The 19,059-nt window shown below is 40.3% G+C and overlaps 2 protein-coding genes across 7 annotated transcripts in view; both read right to left on the bottom strand.

Annotated features, from left to right (window-relative positions):
- dapk1 (death-associated protein kinase 1) overlaps window positions 1-11,841 on the bottom strand; it is an 81,986-nt gene extending 70,145 nt beyond the window's left edge. For both annotated transcript variants that reach the window (XM_087176064.1, XM_023414388.2), the window contains exons 1-2: window positions 11,705-11,841; window positions 10,771-10,984 (exon numbers count right to left, since the gene is read on the bottom strand). In XM_087176064.1, coding sequence (XP_087032190.1) covers window positions 10,771-10,832 — 62 coding nt within the window. In that variant the 5' untranslated portion in view covers window positions 10,833-10,984; window positions 11,705-11,841. The remainder of the gene's footprint in view (window positions 1-10,770; window positions 10,985-11,704) is intronic.
- Window positions 11,842-13,344: 1,503 nt separating this feature from the next.
- LOC147818686 (uncharacterized) lies at window positions 13,345-16,178 on the bottom strand. 5 transcript variants are annotated; one of them, XR_015437740.1, is made up of 5 exons: window positions 15,967-16,178; window positions 15,840-15,880; window positions 14,705-15,131; window positions 14,448-14,610; window positions 13,345-14,365 (listed from the first exon to the last, which is right to left on the bottom strand). XR_015437740.1 is itself a non-coding variant. In XM_087176065.1 (5 exons), exons 3-5 carry the CDS (start codon window positions 14,873-14,875, stop codon window positions 14,258-14,260), a joined length of 432 nt encoding a protein of 143 aa, XP_087032191.1. In that variant the 5' UTR covers window positions 14,876-15,056; window positions 15,840-15,880; window positions 15,967-16,176; the 3' UTR covers window positions 13,345-14,257. The 5 variants fall into 5 exon arrangements, 1 of the variants encoding a protein (XP_087032191.1); XR_015437738.1 differs by having other exon boundaries at window positions 14,711-15,056; window positions 15,967-16,177; XR_015437739.1 differs by having other exon boundaries at window positions 14,448-14,606; window positions 14,705-15,056; window positions 15,967-16,177.
- Window positions 16,179-19,059: the final 2,881 nt, after the last annotated feature.

Below are 19,059 nucleotides of genomic sequence, written 5' to 3' on the forward strand. Positions count from 1 at the left end.
GGGGGGGGGGGGGGGGGGGGGCTGTCGGGGCTTCAGCTCTTCAGCTGGTCCATCTATCGTCTCCTGTCTTATTTTGCGCCTGCTCTTTAAAAACAGGGCCCCTATATGTTTGCTGATACTGACATTCAGCAGGTTTCGAGGTGGTTAACTCTGTCATGACTCAGGGAAAAATCAGCAGGCACACAGACTGGTTTTGTAGGTTTTTCAAAGATGTTAAGTGCTGATGTGACCCCGCTGTTATGACACAATCTCTAAACTGACAAGGAGACAAGACATGACATTCAAATACTAAATGATGACTGCACTTTATGATGACTGCGAGATTAACAGAGCTAAATTTCCTCACCTCCAGCCTGACCTTTTTGACATTAATTAAAAGTGAACAGAGTTTTGAAAGCCCCTGCCCTTTCTTTTGATCATATCAATGCAGAAGCACATCAGAGACAACACAAAAGGTTGATCCTCAAGGAGAGGACCTTCAGGGAACCCAAACAATAACAGACTGCGGGAGCATGAATATAACCAAGGCAACTCAGAGCGACAACAATGATCCACCTAGAAACAAGCAACAGAAAATGTTTGGCATGAAACTGTGAGAGGATTAACAGGACCAGAAAAATGGTTCTACATTTTCCATTTGGCCCTCGATTTCATTTGTATGTCTGCTTATGTAAGGCATGAGAATATAATTGAATGTTATTGACATTTAAGCAGCAGCACTGCTGAAACGGACTGATGAGTGTATAAAGGGTCAGAGAAAGAGACAGCAGAGGAGAGAACACAGAAAAGTGAAACGTGACAAAGATAAAACTCTCTTTGCAGTTTCCCAGATGTAAGCAACACTTACTCAGTTAACTCTGACATAGCTTTAGGCCCCAAAAATGGCCCATCCAAGTACACAAATGCAGATGCTTCAATCTGCACAAGATCTGGAGTGTGTGCCCTGTTAATGCAACGCAAGCACAAGCTGCTGTCTGAGTGTTTCAGCTAGGGGCACTAAAGCACGTAATGACAAAAGACAGCTTTCCGTTTGGGTTCACTTCTGCTCAAAAGTGGCTGACAAGGTCGACGAAACTCTAGCAGAGGTATATTTATCATATTTGTCACCTCTTCATTCAGACAGACTGCGTCCACGAGAACACTCTGATTAGCTATATCACGCCCCGTTGAGAACTGAGGTTCCTTACCTCCACTGGTGTGCAAGTAGCACGCTGAGTATGTTCCACAGTGTTTGTGCTGGCCAGGCCTTAAAGATAAGTTCTCAACACGGTTTTTAAGTTGATAGGGTAAACTTGTAAGTAAACAGTTGCTTGTTTACACACCAAGCAGTCATGGAGCAACATTAGCTTTCACTTGGAGTCAAATGTAAGTTTGATAGTCACTCTCCTTTAGCTCCGTTTTTGGTCTCCAACGACTCCTCAAGGAAATATCTAACTCTTTAGCTGCTAAATACTCCACCATGTTCACCAGCTGGTCTCTAACTGTGTCTGTCTGCTCTTTGGTGCTGAGCAGGTAGTAGAGCTTTGAAAACAGCTGCCTACTGCGGCCGAGAACAACACTATGAAAGCAGTGAGGGTGAAAAACAACTGTAAATTTATGGCCTGGACATTTAAACAATGAGCTGAAACTCAGTAAAGATGAGCAGATCACTACGATTGACCCCTTTCACATTGTTTTCATATTGCTATTTGATATATTATACATATGATTTAAAGTGTTATAGCTGCTTTAAATCTTTGGTAGTGTTGGTGTCTCTCCTTCCCCCTAATTTCCAGACAGGCCTGATCTAAGAAGCATTTCAACCAGAGTCTCCTCTAAACCAGGGCTAGATGATATAAACCATATTAACACTGATCAGGATTGAACACTTCCTTGATAAAAAAATTAATTATTACAATGTGCAGATAAGTAGGTCAGTAAGTAACAATATTAGCTTAAGTACACTGACCAGATCACATGCTTTGGCATTGATAATGTTTTATAACAAGTCAAACAGAAACCACTGGCTACTCTAAACTGTTTGGTCAATAAGTGGATGAGACAGTCCCAAACAGGACTGAAGTAACTTTACATCCAACATGACACAGACAGGTGACGTACTGTTAATAAAGCTGAAAGACAATGACAGGAAACACCAAAAACTAAGCTGAACGAGCAGCAAGGTATTTTAAATTGTAATTCTGATCCCAGTTTGAATACGACTTTTCTGAGGCTCAACCCTGATGCTCATTGAAGATCCTGTTTTTTAATTGAGCTCAAGATTTGAAACTCAGGTTTTTATTCTGTTGTAGTTTTTCAAAACTCTCTGTCTTTGATGGGCCATGGGTGTAACAGCGAGCAGATATTCCGTCTGTTCTGCTGCAGCCAGGCAAGCTTGAGCCAGAATATATTGATGCTTACAACAGTCATACTTAAAGCCTTCAGAGTATTTTTCAACAATGACCTTTAATCCTGGGGACTGATGATATTTTGCTCATACTGTTTCAATTTAGAGTGTAGAGGCAGCAGTGGGATGTGTTCAAATGAAAACACATTTCAGAAAACAGTGCACAAAACTTCTGACAAAGAGACGGTCTGTGTGCCAAAATGAAAGCATTTCTAAGTTGCATGTGTGGAAAATGTGTAGGAGTCCCTTCCTCGTTCATACTGTTTTAATAATCAAACAAAGACCAAGAAAACAAAACATGAAGTGAGGCAGCAGACGGATGTGTTATAGTAGAGTCAGTGTTTACTGTCTCCGTGTCTTCACTACCTGCATGCACTGACTGACAGGTGAGTACAACGCTGTCTGACCATTGCTTTGACATTTTGTCTTTAACAATCCCACAACACACCTGCATGGCTTTTCTTATGTATATACATACAAGCAAACATACGACATCCAACATCCTCCAGCTACAGCTCTGATCATCTATGAGGTGGCAAGATTATTTTTTATTTATTTATTTATACACAAACAAGCTGTTGCCATCTCTGGTTACACAAAAACCATCACCTTCTGTTCATTACAGGATTTTTCAGATAAAGAGGTGGGTGGGGGGTGGGGGTGGGGGGTTAATGAAAAGCCACAAATCAACAACAGAAAACAGCAGAGTACGTAGTGTTTAATCTATACTCAATAACTCATTACTGTAAATTATGTAATCAAGTTTAAATCAGGTGCCATATCAATGAAACTGCTTCATATTTGCAAGTATATATAGTCTGACATCAAGTGCTGCATCCTCCCAGGGAACTGTCTTCAACTTAAGTGGGCGAGCATGTGTGATAAGAAGATAGATATTCCAAAAAAAACATGGGAAAGAGGTTTACATAACAAACTTGCATCTTCTTAATGTAATAGAAAAGGTTTCCACCACTCATTTCAAACAGAATGAAATTCCTCAGGTTTTTTTTTTTTTTGATTAGCTATTCCAAATTCAACTCCATGTAAACGGCTCCATGTAGACGTACAGTAGGTACAGTTTACTTACGTGCAGTAATCATATTCATTAGTGTTAATTGCAGGAGAAAAGATCATGTGACAGAGTGTTAGGGAGAGTGCAAAATAAATATGAGGAGGATAAAAGACAGAAAAGAGGAAAGTTGTCTTACTGACAATTACAGCCTCTCTGTTTCCACGCTCGACTGCCTGCAGATCTCTCCTAATTGACCACAAAGGGTTATAGCTCCTCCGCCATCCCCAACACACACACACACACACACACACACACACACACACACACACACACACACACACACATACACTCACACGTAAAGAGCATGACACCCCTGCCATTCACCCGCTAACACAGTTGGCAGGGATCCAATTATCCTCCATTGACTGCAGAGATTAATTGAAAATAACTCATTGCGCTCCTCGAGGACATTCCAAATGAGTCAGATTTCAATTTGAAGTGTAAGTTGACCGCAATTCAAGGGTGATCACAAGACGTGAGTCGCCAAGGCGAAGATGGACAGACCTTCAATACATAGAGAGCAACAAAAAGAAAAACCCTGAGCCCTGCAGGAACTGTCCACCTGTGAATTTGCATCATTTTAGAATGTATTTCTCCACTCATATTAAAGTAAAACAAACTGTACACTGTTCTTGCTTTTTACTTTTTTTCCCCTTTTTCAAGTGTTTCTCTCTTTCATGATGATCTTGAGGTCACAGGAATATTATCATGGCTTTCTGACTCATACAGCCCTTACTACTGCTAGATAAAGTTGGCACCAGAAAGAATGAAGCTTATTGTGCTTTTGCACCCAGTCTACTCAGTGCTGTAGTAAGTGTGTCAGCTAAATGACTAATATGTAAATACATGCACAATGGTTGCAACCAAAAAGAGGTGTTATTCTACCATGAGTTTTATCATTGGCCCCCTTCCATATAACTGTCAATTGGTTGGCACCTAATATACTTTTTAGAGACTGGGTTGAGCAGGCCAAATCTTTTGTTATAGCAGTCCTTCCATATAAACTATTCCCAGTTAGACCCCAGTTATTTAGATATTGGGCCGCATAGCTTTTAATTATGATCAATTACCAGTGAAATATAACCTGAAGAAACTGAAGGTTGGAACAGTTTTAACAGGTTTAACCACTGTGTATTCAACAGATAGTTAGTTAGTTAGTTGAGGCCTTAATTGTAACCTACAGATGTCATGTGACAATCAACTGTCTGGGTGTTCAGTGTAGGTGTAGGTGATGCTCTTATCTGCCTGTCCATCAATCCACGGTGGCCTTCACCAAGAAATGTAGGGCTTATCACGTCCTCTGAGCTACAGGGTTTTGTCTAAGAGTGTAACCTTTTTAAAAAGGTCTGATGAAATGGGTACAGGTTAAATCGGAATTGTATTATATTAATCTGCAGTAGCTGCAGGCAAAACAGCCATTCATTTATAAGAAGGTGGCAGCTGTTACAGATTATAGCTGTTTAATTCAACTGAGGGTCAAAACAGGAATTATTATCACATTATTTAGTCTCATTGTATAAGCTCTGCATTTTGTCTTTCTCCAGCAACTATCATTGCTAAACTGCCTAGAATCAATCATGCTCTGAACCTCAGTTATTTTAAGATTTTATTAATAAATCATGGAATAACCAGTAAGTCTTGCAGTCAAAGCTAAATCCTTGGACTCAAAAGCGGTAACAGTGCATTTATGTGACAGCGCTGCTGCTCCCTTGGGTCGAGGGGGGTGGGTAAGGGTGGGTTAGGGTGGGGTGGGTTGAGTGGCAGGCCTCATCAAGGCCACTCCTGCTACCCAGACTAGCCCCTCCACCCAATAATGCAACCCATGGTAGGGGGGTAAATCTAGGTCAGTAGCTGGGGCACTGTCTGCACGGAGTGTATGTATGGCATTAGCTGGTGCTGGTGTGTTAAAAAAAAAAAGAAAAAAAAGGATGTGACAGTTTGCTGGAGTGAATATTCTGTAGATTTATTTTTAATGGTCGGCATAAAGACTACCGGTTTCTGGAGGGAAAAAGAAATTCTGAATTGTACTGCCATTTATTACAGGAAGCCATATGGATGTGTTGCATATAATCCTATTTTGTATTCATGGAAATTTGTCTTTGGGGTGATTTTGCAGAGGAATAACCCAAATTCAGTCCCAGTTTAATGCTTTCTTCGCTCATTTGCATTGCAGAATCCTTTCTGAAATACACCCACCCCTCCTCCCCTAAGAATGGCAGCCACATGCCCAGACACACACACACACACACACACACACACACCTTAGACACAAAAGGAGGGCCAATTGGTACAGAGACACACAAGCGGTCAGATTAATGCAGACTTATGATGGAGGCAGAGCCCTGCAAAATTATGCAAAGTGTACATCTGCCCTGTGGACCAGATGAAAGCAGCACAAAATGCATTCCAGAGTCGGCTAATGTCATCGTTCTCAAGTCAGCCGGAAAGTGGCTGAGTCAGTGGATCTCCAAACAAATGACAACATGGAAACTTAAAAAAAAAAATCAGCTTGGATGTTGCTCTTGTTTTTAACCCGTCTGAGGGAATCCTAAATGACTGCATTCTATGGTCAGGCTAATATAAAGGCTTGTTGATATTCTAGACTCACACTGGCCTCGTAAGAGAGATCAAATATCAGCCAGTGTCAGTGTCGTCTACCGGTGACGTGATGGGGGTTTCTTTCTGTTAACAGCCATGGAAATATACATATGTAATTTGTTTTTTTGCACATTCCTTTAATGAAGCCTTTTTAAAATTCAGTCTTGATTATTGCAGCTAGTCAGTGTCCCAGATTTTCCTCTATCCCCAAACAACAGCAGAGAGTCGCCTGAGAGTTTCTTGCCCACATTATAATTTAATTGGTTTATTGTTTTTCTATAAAATTTTAAGTTTTAAGTTTAAAAGATTTTAATAGCACTTCGGTAAACACTGAATACTCGTCTTCTTTGGCATGAAACTGGGTATATACGGATATATTAAGGATGCAACCCATGATTATTTTATTTTTATGACTGATTATTTGGCAGAGTATTTTTTTTGTAAATTAATTTCTCTATGAAATGTGAAAAACTGTCAAGGGTGATATCCCGAATCACACAATGTAGTGACTATTGGGACCATACAAAATAACAGGTTTGAGAGCCTGTTAGAAAAAAATACAAGTGCCAGTATTCCTCAACTGGAGACTACATACGCCATAAGCCCTAAGAGTCTTTTTATCCCTACAGCACCAGTGTGAAACCCATAAACCCTTCAACGATGCTTTTCCCCTTGTGTAACCATCATTTAGAGGTGGCATCAAATAGGAGATCTTCTGAGATGGCAGTAGCTATAATGTCTTCAGTAATTCCCCGCTGATCTCAGGCATGAAGCGAGAATTTTCTGTCAATCTGTGAGGCAATTAGAGAGATCAACTGTGCACAGATGTGGTCAGCGCTTGACTTATTAGAGGAAAGCCTTTGGAGGAGACCAGCAGTAGCAATTTCTATCAGGAGCTGAATGATTTTTTTGGACACGGTTCAAAAGGGAGAATTATTTGACCACTAATTCATTTGCTTGGGATTATACACTTTGTTCAATGCAGCTCTGCAAGTAACAACTTGATGCCTTTCCTGCAGGCTCAACAGCTAACCCACTGTTACACTTGCCTTTTGCACCTTTGTAGGGCCATTAAACTCTGGCTAGATATTCAACATACAGTATATATGCCACACTAGGTGGTTCAATAAAGGTTTGATAAATCAAACATTCTGTATACTGTGAAGACCTCAGAGGCCTTAACCTGTGATTCCAGAGGCTACAGATACACTTAGAGACAGGATTAGATAAAATCAAACTGCACACACGGCTCAAAAATGACAATTATCCATTTCTCCTGACTGTATTTACTGAAGTCTGCATCTGCGTAGCTTCTTCCACACTCTCTTCCTCATTATACTGCTTGCATGCTTCACTGTGGCTGGATACTAATGAAGGTTAGATGCTTGGCTTCACCAGGCTTCGGCTCTACCGTGCATAAACACCAAAGCAAGCACCGTCAGTGAAAAGGATAAAGTCACTGCTCGGGTGATTTCCCATTTTCATCATTTTGCCAAATCAAATGGGCCTCATTCCAATTCCAGCCGGAGTCGGGGCTGGAGTACAGTCAGATCAAAAGGCTCTCTGTCTTAAAGCGTGCAAGGCTTTATAGTGCAGGTCATGCCGCTGTAATTTAGCCAATGAATAGATAGACTCACAGGCTTTTATCATAAATTAACAATGGCAACTTAACAAAAGTTCATCCAAGTTAATGCACGTAAAAAAAACTTGAAGCGATGTTTGTAAACACAGCACAATAGTAGTGATTGGGCCTCAGAGGTACATTTTTGTGTTCTTATCCTAAACCTCTCCTACTTTTTCTGTGAGGATCTAATTCCAATTCTATTCAGTTTTATTCATCAACGGATGCCAAAAAGTAAAAAGAAGCCTTAAGTCCAGCTGTCAGAGATCAGCAGATGAAGACAAGTGTCAGTCGTGGTATTACAGGACCCAAAAGCAATATTATATTACTACAGCTGTCAACTTTGTGTGATTACAACATAAATAAACTGTGACAGAAATAATGAAGGGATGGTGCAACATGAAGTTAGATGCTACAAAAAAAATGTCTTGCTAACCTCAGAGAAACATTTAAGTAAAGGAAATTGGCAAACAATTTCTCTTAAATCACTACATGTTATTTGTGTCTGTAGGAGCTGTTCTTGCATAAAAGTCAACTCTAGTTCTCGCTGCAGACAAGGTGCGTGCCTTTACAGCCAATGCAAAACACGTCTCTCCCACAGACATTATTTATTTCTGTTCATGAGTTAATGTATTTTCAAAAGCAGGCTGCTGCTGTATACCAACTCTACCTGTATCTACGAGATTTTACAGATTATCCTGCCTATCAAATAGTAAGTGGGTTATATTTAATTTTCCATTTTAAGCGGTAGTCTTGACCTCCCCACCAAGTCATGCATAACTCCTCTGTTTCATAAAGAAATGAAATCCTTCCAAAACTAAACTTGTGCAATACGCTATCTTGGCTTTTGTCCACTGGAGCACACTCCAAAAACCAGCTTGCATGGATGCCTTTATAACAGAACCGGGATGTTTTCACAAGAAAAGCAAATGGTTACGATATTTCAACACTCCAAATGTTGGAAAATTCTACTATGATGTCAAAGAGCCTGACTTAAACTCTTGTTGTCCTACACAAACCACAATAGAGAATAGATCCCAGAGTTGGAGCGGCGACCAAATGAGACTATCACACTCATGTAGCCGTCTATTTACCTACAGCCAGAAATTCAATCCCATTACACAAAGCTCCCCAATCGTCTCTATTACCAAAGTAGCATAGAGAAGCAGCTACAGCAACTTCAGCTCTCCCCCACAGTGCGGGAAGGTGAGTGCTAAAAGGAGAAGCAGTGTTGCCAGATAGACCCTGGAGAGCAGAAAACAATTGGTTGATTATTACCAACATGAACTACATGTGTCACTTTGATAACCACAAACTCACAGAGATCCATTTCCATGTTTCTGACAGTTACATGAGAAGGTGTCAGTGATCCACTGTGGGGATGAACGCACCTTTACTTGTGTTGTTTTGACACTGTTGATTCATATTTATGAGAACAACACAGCAAATCAAGGGCGTCACTAGCTCCTCAGCTTTTATGTGACCACCCTGCTTTGTAATTTAAGCAACTTTCCGGACAAAAAAAACAACCCAAAGAACCAACACACATCTGTCCTCTCAAATGGTTTCACCTACATTCATCCCCATTGTCAGTATACACCTTCCACCAGTCACACGCTGAGCTGCGATGTAAATTCCCTCCCAGTAAAGACGCAGGATGCTAGCGTCTGCCCCTTCCTGCCATAAATCCTGGAAGAGGCAGCTACAGTAGACACTACCCTCTTCATCACTGACGACGATGCATTATAGGCTGCATTAATCAGAGCCTATCAGATGCAGACAGGGGGGATGCAAGTCCTGGATACCACTCACATATATAGCATGATTGGTTGAGTGAGGTTGTGCATTGGCGTTTGTGTGTATGGACTACTGCCATCTGTATGCAGTGCTGTGGGTGCATCGTGGCATGAGAACATATATTTAGGACTATTATCTGACCGCTCTGGATGTAGTAGATGGGTTAAAATTAGAGCTACAGCTATTAGTTCAGTGATTCCCAACCTTTTCTGTGTGACACACCCCCCACAGCCCAAATTACCCTTTTATCACACCCCTTCCATAGATGGCACGACTTCATGGTATTTTACTGCAGAAAGACACTGATCTGTGTGAATCCATACAAGACATACAGTAATTGTTTGTGTTGCTTTGTCCTTTTTTTTTTTTAACCCGCTTTGGTCAAGTCTGCATTTGTAATCCTGCCATTTGGATTGACAGAAACAGGACATTTCAACCATTTTACAGTATCTTTACTTTGAGCTTTTTGTTGTGTTTGTTTTTACTAGTCTTCTGCAGTCTTAATTGACTTACAGCAAACTCAGGATGGTGGAAAATCGAGTCATACCACCATAGTTGGCATATTATTGTGACAGTAACTAAACTAAAGATCAAAATTACTCACATTTGTAATTTTGTTTTCCTCCTAAACACAAGTATGTGGATATGTATTATTAAATAATTTTATTTTCAAATGATTTGAGCTTCACAATGCTTCATGTACCCCCTGGTGACTGCAGATATACCCCCCTGGTTGGGAACCACTGGATAAGCTGATCCACAGAAAATGAATCAGCAACTATTTAGATAATTGTAGTCATTTCATAAGCAGAAAAGCCAAACATATGCTCTTTCTAGCTTCTCAAATTTGACGATTTGCTGCTTTTCTTTGTCATAAGTGATAATACAGTGAATACCCTTGGATTTAGGACTGCATGTCAGACAAAACTAGGGACTATTCTCTGGCACCAAACGATTTTATAGACCAAACAAATAAACTGCAGATTATCCAATAATGAAAATAATCACCAGTTGCAGCCCCAAGTGAGAGCATGCAGTGGTGTTTGTGTGTATGAATTAAATCCATGTGTATGCAGAGTTGTGGGTGCAGCATGGCATGAAAACACATATTTAGGACAATTATATGAACACTCCGTTAAAATGCTGCATGCAACCTAAACATTTATCATCTGAATTTAAAGCTGAAAATTAGATTTTTTTTTCCAATATGTAATCCGCCCTCTGTCTGATACTACAGACATGAAAAGGGGAAGTTCATACGCATTAGGAATAAGAATAAACCTTAGTGAAACTCACCTCCCCAGCTCGTCTCCAATTTCATAAAATTCCTCAACATTTTCCTGGTTGAAAACAGTCATGTTGTCCAGGCACGTCCTCTCCTCCCGTTCAACCCCCGACCACACAGGCTTGTCCACCGACGCGGCACACCGGCTCTTCACAGCGGCACCATCCCTACCAGGAGCCTCCGGTCTGGGCAGGGTTACAGCCAACACTCCTCCTCATGTTAGGGCTTCCCGAACCAAGTGAATATCGCACAATAGAGAAGGAAAAGGCAGAAGCGTTAGCCCTCGACTGTGAAACCTGACTGGCGTAAATTTGGGGGGTGGGCGGGTGGGCGTCCAGTCAACAAAAGGAAAAGCTAACTGACTGAGAAATGAACCTGCACCTCCAGGGCGACGTCACGACTCCTGGAGCTGATCTTTCCTCCCAGTCCCTACTCTCTCTATTATCCTCCCAGGTACCAGTTTGAATTACTGGGCTATAACAGCTGCCAGTTTCAAAGATAATAGCTATATAATCATAAGTATGTCACCACGGGCTGGTTAGGAATGCAAATAACCCCCCAGGAAAGCTTGGTGTAGCCATGGGAAACACGCCAGACCTACTCCTCCTCCTTTGAGTCCAGCGAGGAAAATGACTGCTGAGTAAAGTCATATCGTTAGCCTGTCTTCTTTAAATAATGACCAGGGAGACATGGACAGGTGTTCAGCCCAGTTTCACTGTGTAAAAAAAAAAAGTCACAACCCTAAAAAAAAAAATTAAAAAATTAAAGCCTAACCGTTGAGCTTTTCCTAAATGAAAACCGCTGAATATTGCTCTGCAGTCTGAAATATTCAGAATGTTGAACAGTAACGTTAGCTAGTAGGTATGTTTGCCCAACGTTTCTTGGCTCTTTCTGGAGGCGAATAAACTGAGACAAATTGTATGAATACGCTGTGAAGTATCTTACAGTATGCCGGTGTGTGTCCCGCTCTCAAACGTAGCCGAGATTTCATGCGTTTCGTGGGAGCCTGTGACCCAGGTTTGGCTCACGGAACACAAAATGCTGGCTTGAACAGGAGAAATCAGCGTTAACAATGTAAGGCAGTCTGGTCCCGGCGCTGCATTTGAGATCTGAAGGGAAATTGCGTGATACGCGTTGGTGCGGCTCCATTTCAGTAGAAGTCGCGGCTTGGATGGTTCACGTTTTACTGTCTACTGAACAATGTTAAAACCCAGACAATCACAATCAAAAAACACAAAGATTAGATGTTTCCTGTCAGATTAAAAGGCAAATAAATTGGGAATTGTTTGCCACCCGAAAGGTTATGAAAACGGTGTTTTTCCACGAGAATAGTGAAATTACCGTTTTCTTTACACGCCGTAAATGCAGCATTGGTATATGTCAGTTGGTGGAGCTACTTCGGTCGCAGGAGGGCAGCAAAGCTTTCACTTTTATTTTAATCACAGTTCAGCAGAAGAAACCCAGCACAGCTTTTCATTAAGAGGTGGATTGTGATTGAGTTATTTATTTTTGTTTAGAAAACATAATATTCATAAAGCAAAATTCTCAAAATGCAGACCAGTTTCTTTAAATCCAACCAAATGTCATAACTTAACTCAAACTATTTTAATGCAGATTACCTCATTAAAATGTCCTAAAATCATTTCTAGTCATTTTGTGTTGTTTCAAGATACAGATGCTTGTTTGTTTTTCTTCAATTCATGAAAGGCAGGTTAAGATATCCTCACTGCCCTGTAAAATAAAATAATGGACTCTAACACAAATGTCTTTGTATGTTTTTTTGTACGACTTTTTGCAGATTAAACATTTTATTCAGTATTTAAAAATCAACTCAAACTCCAACAAAAATACTGCTCACAAATTAACATATTATTGCATCGGTGGTAATAAACCTTTAACAACATAAAAGAGGCAATGTCTGCTGAATGTTTACTTTTGATACTTTAAGTACATTTAGATATTAATACTTCTGTACATCTACTTAAGTAAAAGTTTGAATGCAGGACTTTTGCTTGAATTTAAGTATTTTTAAGCTGTTGTATCACTACAATTACTCAAGTAAATGATCTGCATACTTCTTTCACCACTGAAAAAAGTAAAGGAGGAATCATCATTGCCTTACTGTATTATTAAACCTACCTTTTCTCACATGTTTAAGGTGTAAAATATGAAAGGAAAAACACCACACAAGATGCAGCATAGGATTCATCATATTAAATCTAAATGGCTGCCTCAGGTGTGAGAATAAATGATTCATAGAGAAACGATCCATCCATTATCTAAAACTGATTATCCCCTCCAGGGCCAAGGGAGGCTGGAGCCTATCCCAGCATGCACTGGGTAAAAGACAAGTTATACACCCTGGTTGATTTACTCAAAAACAAACTTTGCAAATTATAGCAGGAGGCCCCTTTTGACTTTTCACCCTCTGGGACTCATTATGACTTTGATTTGTATTGTACGTGCTCAGTCAAGGCGAAGCGTTCATCTGGTCTGGTCCTTTTCAGACGTCATACTGCATAGATATGTGATCTACACTGTAAATCCCAATTTGCTCACTCAGTTTAAAGTTTACTGAAAATAACTTGCACACAAGTTTAGTTTATTAGTTTAACAGTAAAGTAACATGAAAGTTTTGAGTACATAAGACACAAAATAACTGCATGGCATGACCCTTGTCTGACTGGAAATATATTTCAGTCCAACTTTTTATTATAAACACAACAAAATAATTTTTTTTTTAGTATTTACTTCTATGTCATGAATAGGAAATACATTTCATGATGTAAAATTATCACACAAACAAAATGGTGTGTCATAAATTTGTCATTGTATGTACAAACAATGTTATATATTGGAATTTTAAAGTCAAACTAGAAAATTCCTGGAGAACTTTTAAATGTGCCTGCTGCTTGGTGCGTGTACTTCACTCTTCATGTTTCAATCTGGACTGCAGGCCTGTTCCATTATACTGCATTTGTTTCATCCAGGATCACCTAATACATATGAATTAAAACCAAAAATTATACACTTACACTTACAAATGCTAGAACAAATCAGCCCTTTATTTAAAGTTGACCCAATATACAGCAACACTTGCAAAATGCATTCCTTTGAACAGAATGGTAATGGAGTAAATGGGGCAGAAATAAGTGACTGCAGATTGCCTTAAAAAAGGTTCACTGTGTAACTGGTTCTAGATGTCCTGAACAGGCCGTCTCATATTGTAACACCACTTTGGTCCTCAAGAGGCGATAATGAGTCAATCATATAACTTACTAATAGAACTTGAGGTACAGGTGAAACTGATGATCTTCCTCCAGGGCTCCTCACCCTGTGATAGTGAGTCATGTGATTCCCCTCCACTCCTCCACAGTCTTTCCACCAAAAGTCACACAGTGTGACACACCTGCAATGTGAGTGTGGTCAGTGTCAAACCTTCTGGGTTGGCCTCACTTGCTGCAGATGTATGATGTCGGCAGCTGGAGGGGTTTTTCTTCAAGGCATCCTCCTCCTGCAGGCTCTGGTCCTGGGTACACGTAGTCCAGGCAGAGGAGGTGGCTGAACAGAAGAGGAGCGGCACTGGAGCGAGGGGAGGACCAACAGCTGAAAGATAATCAGAGAGCAGTGTGTGAATATAGATCTGATATTCATTAGAGGAAACAGTGATATCTGAAGTGAATCTCACCTCTGGAGACTCTCCTTCCCAGGACAGGAGGCGTTCTTCCTCGTCACTGCCTTGAACAGTCACCTGGGCTGCCTCTCCTGGTATCTGGGAGGGAAGACAACTCGCTATTCCTCCTGCTCTGTCTGGCAGGTGTTGCCAGGAGCTTGGAAATACTTGGCACTGGCTTGAGGAAAAAGGTTTTGGATCAAAAATGAATTTTATGTTTACATGAAATGATAATACACAATGTACTTAATCACAAGCTATGAGACACACACATGTACTTGGGATGAAGTGGTTAAAGTGGAAACCGGAAGGTTGACCCTGCCCTGCAGCTGAGGTGGCTCCTCTGTGTCTCCATTTGTCCTGGATGCGGAGAGAATCCAGCAAAAAGACGTCCAGGGTGACCTGGAGATCCTGGAAGAGGAGGGCCGTCTCCTCTGCCCCATGTGTCATGCTCCAACAGTGGAGCCTCCACTCCTCCCAGGAGATCGTCAGGATCACCTTGGCAACAGTCAGGCCGAGCATCCTGTGCTTCCCCTCCAGCTGGGACCGCTATGCCTCAATGAGACAGCAAGCACCTCCGGGGGTCCACCTCGAAGATACTGCATCATCAAACCAGCCACCATCCTGGAAAGCCAACATACCAACATTGGTAACCCAGGCAGCTGTTTCAGAAGTAGAACCATTAAGCTTCTTTGTCACCTGGAGGGAGGGGGGGTTTCAAATTTTAATATTTGTGTGTGAATTTAGTACACACACACAGCAGTGGTGTGAAAGCAGCTGTAAGAACATAAACTCTGCCTGAGTTACACCTCATCCTAGAGAAACTCCCTGGTGGGAAGCACCTGTTGGGAAAGAATACTAGAGATGGCTGTTGGACAGATCAATCAGTTAGACATACAGTGCATTAAAAAAGTTCTCCCTTTTCTACATTGTATCATTCTTCAATCTTATAAATCGTTAAATTCAATCATCAATGACCAATGCCAGCAAGCTAGCTTTGAATGGTAGCGCAAATGAAAATAGGGGGGCTGCTCTATATACTCTACATGCACACATACAGTGATGCCATCATCATTTATTGCAATTATATAATCATTGTTAGCATTATCATTCTGATCAATGCCATTATTATTTTTTACAAATGTTCTGTTTGTCCGTTTTGCCACCAATAAATAAAAAAATGCTAATGCTAGCTACTAAACAACTAGAGGTATGATAAGAAATCAATGCACACACACTATATAACCAACAAATTGAGTAGTACAAATATGGATATACTGTAAAATATTATTTTTAAGATATTATTACGAATCAGCAGTATGAACATGTCTACACTGCGGGTCTGATTTAATCACAATGGTACAGACAGGTCATACTTTTAAACGTGAATGATAGCATGTTACTCACCTAGACCCTCCTCACTGTCTGGACTCTCTGCCTCTCCGGTCCTGATAAAGACAGAGGGATGCTGAAATCTCCTGACAAATGCACTGATTATACTTTTAGCTAAAGAGCTAACATGGATGCTACTCACAAGGCTAACAGGAAAGTTGCGAGCTCGGCATCAAACCGCATCTCTTTACCTTCAGGAGCCGTCTCCAGCGGTGGAAAGCCGTTGAACAAGGTTTCATGTCGGGAGCGGTCCTTCGGGATGCAGATGAATATCTTCTTCTAGGAGGTTCGGTGATTTCTGTTTCTGTTATGCTAACTTCAAGCTCTGCCGGAAGTTGTTCTTCTTCTTCGTGGGACTGAGGGTAGACTTGACGCGCCACTGACTCACACAGCGTCTACTGTCACAACGTGGTATTACAACATGCTCATTTCAGTAGAAGACTAAAATGCAACAGATGGAGGTCTTGATCATGACATCATCACTGTGGTTCCATCAAACATCACACACGTTGATGGTGTTAATTCATTTTTTTCAACATTTTATAATAAAGTTCTGGCCACATCTTATATTGCACATTTACAGCACAACCAGCAAAGCTGACATTTAAAAAGTAAAGCTACATGTTCTTTGCCCACATTGCAAACTAACTTACAGTTTTGACACTTAAGTTAAAACAAAGACATTGAGTTCAATTTGACTGATGCATACGAAACATTTTGATTTGCTTTGACATATATAAATCTATGATTTGAATTTGAAATGCAATCATGCTTTCCCTTATACTTGCATAAAACTTGTGATGTACAAACGTTTGTATTTACCTATTTTGCATTCAGGTGGCTTTGGTTTTTCTAGAGCCAAAAAAGTGGACACAGGAGCAAGATACAAAAAAGAGTCACTTCTCCTTTTCTCTGGAAATCAGCTCCTGAATTTGTATTGCAGTCAGTGGGTGAGGTGGAGGATACTCACATCACTTTGAGGCTCACTATTCAAATTCTGTAAATGTCTGTGCTTAGGTAGACACTTTCTTGGAAACGGCAGAAATGTGTCTACTGCCAAGAAAGCCGTGATGTGTGAAGACTGAACTATGTGGCTGTGAGGACGAGTTACACAGAACTCTTTCAGAGGAGTTTCTAGAGCTTCTCCCACTCTAGCGATGATGTCATCCACTCTAGCTCTGAACATCCTGTGCAGTACACACCCATTATAAAGTCTGAAACAGCCTAAGACTGGCACAACAAGTAAAACTGCGATTTTGTGTAAAATGTAATAGTTTTCAAAATGTTTCAGTCTCACATACTTGTGTGGGGGTGTTCTCTGACCATGTTAAAATGAAAATTGAAATGTTGTTTGACATTTCATTTTCAAAGACTTAAGCATCTCTACAGAGGATAATATTCAAATGCATTAAACAAAACATGTTGCATTGCATTTGCATGTCACCAGGCTCTGTTGGGGTTAAAAAGAAGATGAAAATACAATATTCTACCAATTTTAAAATGAAAAATGCTTCGTTTTCAAAGACTTAAGTAGCTAACAAAAAATCCAGCACATTGTCTAACTTGCAATAATCAATGTATTTGCAACACAGCCTGATATAGGTCTCTCTCAGGTGCTGTTTTGGTCCTCAGATTATCAGTAAAGTGCAGTCTCATTAGTCATACTGTATTACATATTACACATTACTGTTGGACATGTAAACATGTTCTGCTTGAGCCGTAATAATTCCTCGTCTTCTATAGTTGTGGTGTTTCAGCACAATAAGATTCTTTCAGTATTACACACTAACTGGAAACAGCAGGATGGTGTTGTAAGGTTTGGCTGAGATATCACTGCTGTGGTGTAAAGGAGCATGACACCATCTGCTGGTGATGAACTGCACACATATAAAACAGAATTTATCTGACAGTATAGTCACATTGCTCTGCTCCTGTTCCTGGGTTTATTAGACAGAGATTATGTGGTACAAATTAACATTAGGATTACAAACAGTATTTAATCTTCTGTTCTTTTTGTACAGGGCTCCTGCATCCGTAGAGAAGGGCCTTGGCAAGAGAGGTGACCAAGAACCTGATGGTCTGAGCTCCAGAGATCCTGTGCGGAGATGGGAGAAACTTCCAGAAGAAGAATTCATTCCAAGCATCACGTCTGGACTCCCCCAGAAAACACAGAGAAACTGCAGTTGCACAAAGAAAACTTTTTCTTATTCTTAATGGAAAAGAGCACAACTGCGAAGATAGGACACGTCATCTTGATCTTTTTTATTGCAGTATAAACTTTTTAAAGTACAAAATTATACAAAATGGTTATGAGGAAGAGCAGTTCAAAAATCATTCGATTTTTTTGTCATGTTTGAGAAATGGTCAAGTTACAGTTTCAGTCTTCAGGGCAGGAGATATAATGATAGGAATATATTGATAAACATCAGAAACATTTAAAGTTATCTTTATGGCTGCTATTTATTTTGGAAAGTACCACAGTAATAATGGAAAAAATACTTGCAATGCATGATTTGACCATGTAGTGGCCTCTCTGAATTCATTTATTCTGCATTAATACTGTACACAGAGCTCTACGTGGTGTGATTGAAGGGGTCGTTTCAGCACATCTGCATCATGAGATAATTTTTCTCTTGCACATTTTGATATGTTTGACTAATCAAAATGAATGACGTTCTTCTGACCCTCACATGAGCATAAAATAGCGCTGTATGATTTGCATATTTATCCGCTGCTGTGTAGCTGTAAATGTGGAGCCCTCACTATCTGTGAACTGTTTGTAAGCAGTGCTCACAATGAAATGGGCCCCTGTGTAATGAAACTGGTAACATCTGACATCCAACATCTTTTACAAACATGCAACAAATGTTTCCTCTACATATCCAGACTCTGAAATATTCCCGTGAAGAACACTTCAGAGTAAATATTGAAATGTGTTGACGCACAAAGCCTTAAAAAATCATTGGTTCACCAGCAGGGTTAGAGTTAGTGCATTCAATTCTGTCTCAGTCACACTGTGGTAACAGATGTTCACAAACACAAAACATTAAAGCTGGTTTACAGGTTTACAACGTCAAGACATCCAACAGCTGTTTAACAGTTTAAACTGAACTGTAGTAACCAGTAATTGCATAAAAAATATGGGCAACTATCAATTATTTTGCAAATAATAAAATTTAATTTGGACTGTTCTATAAACCTTCACACACCAAATAATAAATTAAAGTTGCAGCTG

The sequence above is a fragment of the Seriola lalandi genome, unplaced genomic scaffold (assembly GCF_002814215.2).
Source record: "Seriola lalandi dorsalis isolate HSWRI2012SDOR001 ecotype SW California unplaced genomic scaffold, Sedor1 jcf7180002054524, whole genome shotgun sequence".
Classification (NCBI taxonomy): domain Eukaryota; kingdom Metazoa; phylum Chordata; class Actinopteri; order Carangiformes; family Carangidae; genus Seriola; species Seriola lalandi.